This window comes from Terrapene carolina, unplaced genomic scaffold (assembly GCF_002925995.2).
Source record: "Terrapene carolina triunguis isolate 2854851 unplaced genomic scaffold, T_m_triunguis-2.0 Scaffold192, whole genome shotgun sequence".
NCBI lineage: Eukaryota > Metazoa > Chordata > Testudines > Emydidae > Terrapene > Terrapene triunguis.
The window spans coordinates 3,702,047-3,705,081 of NW_020664543.1; the positions used below are offsets into that span (position 1 = coordinate 3,702,047).

General features: G+C 49.2%; 1 protein-coding gene across 1 annotated transcript; it reads right to left on the reverse strand.

Moving 5' to 3' along the window:
- Positions 1 to 322: 322 nt before the first annotated feature.
- Positions 323 to 2,132, reverse strand: SSTR2 (somatostatin receptor 2). The gene has a single exon (XM_029912139.1). It carries the CDS (start codon positions 2,052 to 2,054, stop codon positions 939 to 941), a length of 1,116 nt encoding a protein of 371 aa, XP_029767999.1. The 5' UTR covers positions 2,055 to 2,132; the 3' UTR covers positions 323 to 938.
- Between the last annotated feature and the right edge of the window lie 903 nt (positions 2,133 to 3,035).

Consider the following 3,035-nt stretch of genomic DNA (forward strand, 5'->3'; position numbering starts at 1 on the left):
TGTGTATAGAAACAGATTTTCCAGGCTGCCTCAAGGCTTCAATTTTAATGGGAATTGGGTTCCAAATCTCTTAGGAGATCTAAGTCCTATCTGTCCATCCTCTCTCTCTCTCTCTGTCTGTCTGTACTGGGGCTGGGATATTTTCCTTCCGATGTGATTTCTTTCATTCTGATCTGTTGCTTCTCCGATGGCAGGAAAAGCAACTTGTAAATAAGTACTAGTCTCATAAAACTAGGGGAGCTTCAGGAGATTAATTCTTAAAAAAATAAAATTTTACTAGTTGGGTAATAAAATGAAATATCTTTCATGTCCTAGTGGAGGATCTCTGTGTGTGTGTGTGTGTGTGTGTGTGTGCTCTGATTCTTAAGACCTCTCTCTCTCATTTTCAGCTGAGTCTCCCGCTTTGCAAAGAAAGAGACATGAATAGCTCTGTCTAGACATATATGATCTATGCTGTATGGAGCATGTTGGTATGTGTAACCAAGTCTAGCAGAAATGCCTCCAAGTGCTGCCCTCAGTTACACATGTGCAACTCTACTGAATTTGCCCATTTACATGGGTGTGGTTAGAGATGTGTGAACATGTTCTGTATGTCCAAACGCATCCCTGGGGGTAACACCAGTGCAGCCAATGCAGTTGCAACAGGAATGAATTTGGCCCATGACTTCATGTTATATATTTAAACACACGTGTGTGTGTCTGTTTTTTCCATGTATGAAGTTGCATTTGAGCAGCATCTTTCTGAATATTCAAAACCTACCTGCCTTCTGCTGAGAGGCTACTCCTGGTCCAGGCCCCTGTCCCCGCATTACCATCCCCTAAGACAAGCAAACAAAGACAAACTACTCTTGACCTGACTTGCTATGTGCTACTGCCATATAAAGGAGTGGGGAGAAGGAGGAAAAAGGACAGCTGAGAAGGGCAATCCTGGAGTCCTCTCAGATGCTTGTCTGAAGGTCACCATTGAGCAGAGTCCTTTGAGTTTCCGTGGTCTCATTTAGCCTGGATTTGTCCTGCTTGCTGTCGCTCCTGTCCGCATCATCCATGCCACTGACCTTCACCAGGCAGAGAACGTTCTGAAAGCTCTTCTTGAAGTTGTCGGACAAAAAGGCATAGAGGATGGGGTTGGCACAGCTGTTGGCATAGGTGAGGACCACGACGAAATCGAACATACCCTTGAGGAAGGGCGTGGGGTTGATGAAGACGGAGACGGAGGAGACGTTAAATATGTAGAAGGGAAGCCAGCAGAAGATGAAGACTGCCACTACAATGGAGACCATCCTGGTGACTTTCTTCTCTGACTTTTTCCTCTTGGAGGAGCCCACTCTGATCCCAGAGGACTTGACTTTGATAATGATGAACAAGTAGCAAAGGCAGATAATGGTGAGGGGCACCAGGAAGCCCAGAATGAAGGTATAGATGATGAACCCTGTGTACCACGCGCTGGACTTGCCTGGCCAGATGATGGTGCAGCTACTCCTTCCATGGGTGTTTTGGATCCCGGCATAAATCATGATGGGCATAATGACCAGAAGGGAAACGCCCCACACGGCCACGTTGATCATCTTGGCCGTTCTGGGCCTTCTCCACTTGGCGGATTTGATGGGGTGGACCACAGCCAGATACCTGTCGATGCTCATGACGGTCAGGCAGAAGATGCTGGTGAACTGGTTGATCCCATCCACCGTCATGACAATCCGGCAGATGGCTCTGCCGAAGGGCCAGTGGACCAGAGCCACCTGCATGGCCAGGAACGGTAGCCCCAGCATGAAGAGCTCATCTGCGATAGCCAGGTTCAGGATGTAGATGTTGGTGATGGTCTTCATCTTGGCATAGCGGAGGATGACGTAGATCACCAGGGTGTTGCCGCACAGGCCTATGATGCACACCCCAAAGTAGATGAAGGTAAGGATGGCGTTGCTGGTCAGGTCAAAATGCTGGCCCGTAGTGTTCTGGGAGGCGTTGGCAGACATCTCCGTGGAGAAGTTGTCGAACTGGGAGGCCGAGGAGAACCAGAACTCAGTGACATTGGGCAGCTCGTACGCCAGATCCATGGTGCCGTTGTTCACGGGGCAGGTAAAAGTCAGATGAAATGAGTTCTCATCTTTGTTTGTTTAGGGGAGTGGGGCAGAGAGATCTAAAAATCAAACAGAGAACAAAACAAGAGTAAAGAAGCGCCTTTGTTATTGCTTAACCCTCCTGCTTCAGGGCTTAAGACAACTTCTTGCTGATGGGGTTGGGGGGGGGGTCATCAGAGAGGAATGTTCCCTGGAGACAGTTTCTCCCATGACTACCTCTTGCAGTTTTTCTTTACCTTCCGCTGAAGCCTGTGTCCTATTCAGGAGGCTGACCTAGCTAGACCACTGGTCTCAGGCAGGTTAGAAATTTCTTCCTTCCTTCCTGTTGTTTTTGTAACATCTAAAATATTACTGGCCAAACCCCGTCCTGAGGAAAACCCATCGACGGCAGTAGAGGTACCCCAGGAATGACGTTGGCCTGGCAAATCAAATACAGTAGTAGCATGGACAAGCTTTAGTTCAATGAAACCAACTAAAATGTGCCAGCAGTTTTGATGATGACCCAGGAGCTAAGAAGGAACTGTTGCTGCAGCCGGTTCCTGTGGAAAACCTGTTCTGCGCCCTTTCGACTGCTCAGGAAAACGCATGCACCAAGGCAAATCGTTTTCGTTTTTTTTTATAAGTACCCTGAACAATCTTGCCCGTTTTCCAATTGCACTTCCTCTCCCTTCGCTCCCCCCCAGTCCACCATCCCATCCTATCGAACTCCCACAGACAGTCCTCTCCAGCAGCAACTTCAGCACCGCCTGTCTACAGCCGTCTGCTACTCAGTCCAAGCACGAGCCCCTTGCTAGGCTAGTGTGCATTTGCTCCAGCTGCGCTGTGCCAGGAGCAATAGGACGCTGCTGGATGTCTTCATTGGCACCTTCAGCAGAAGGGCCACCGCTGGCAGAGAAACCCCTCCAGGCTCCTAGCCCTCCGGACATCTCTTGTGCAGATCCCCGGGGCCTGAGGGCT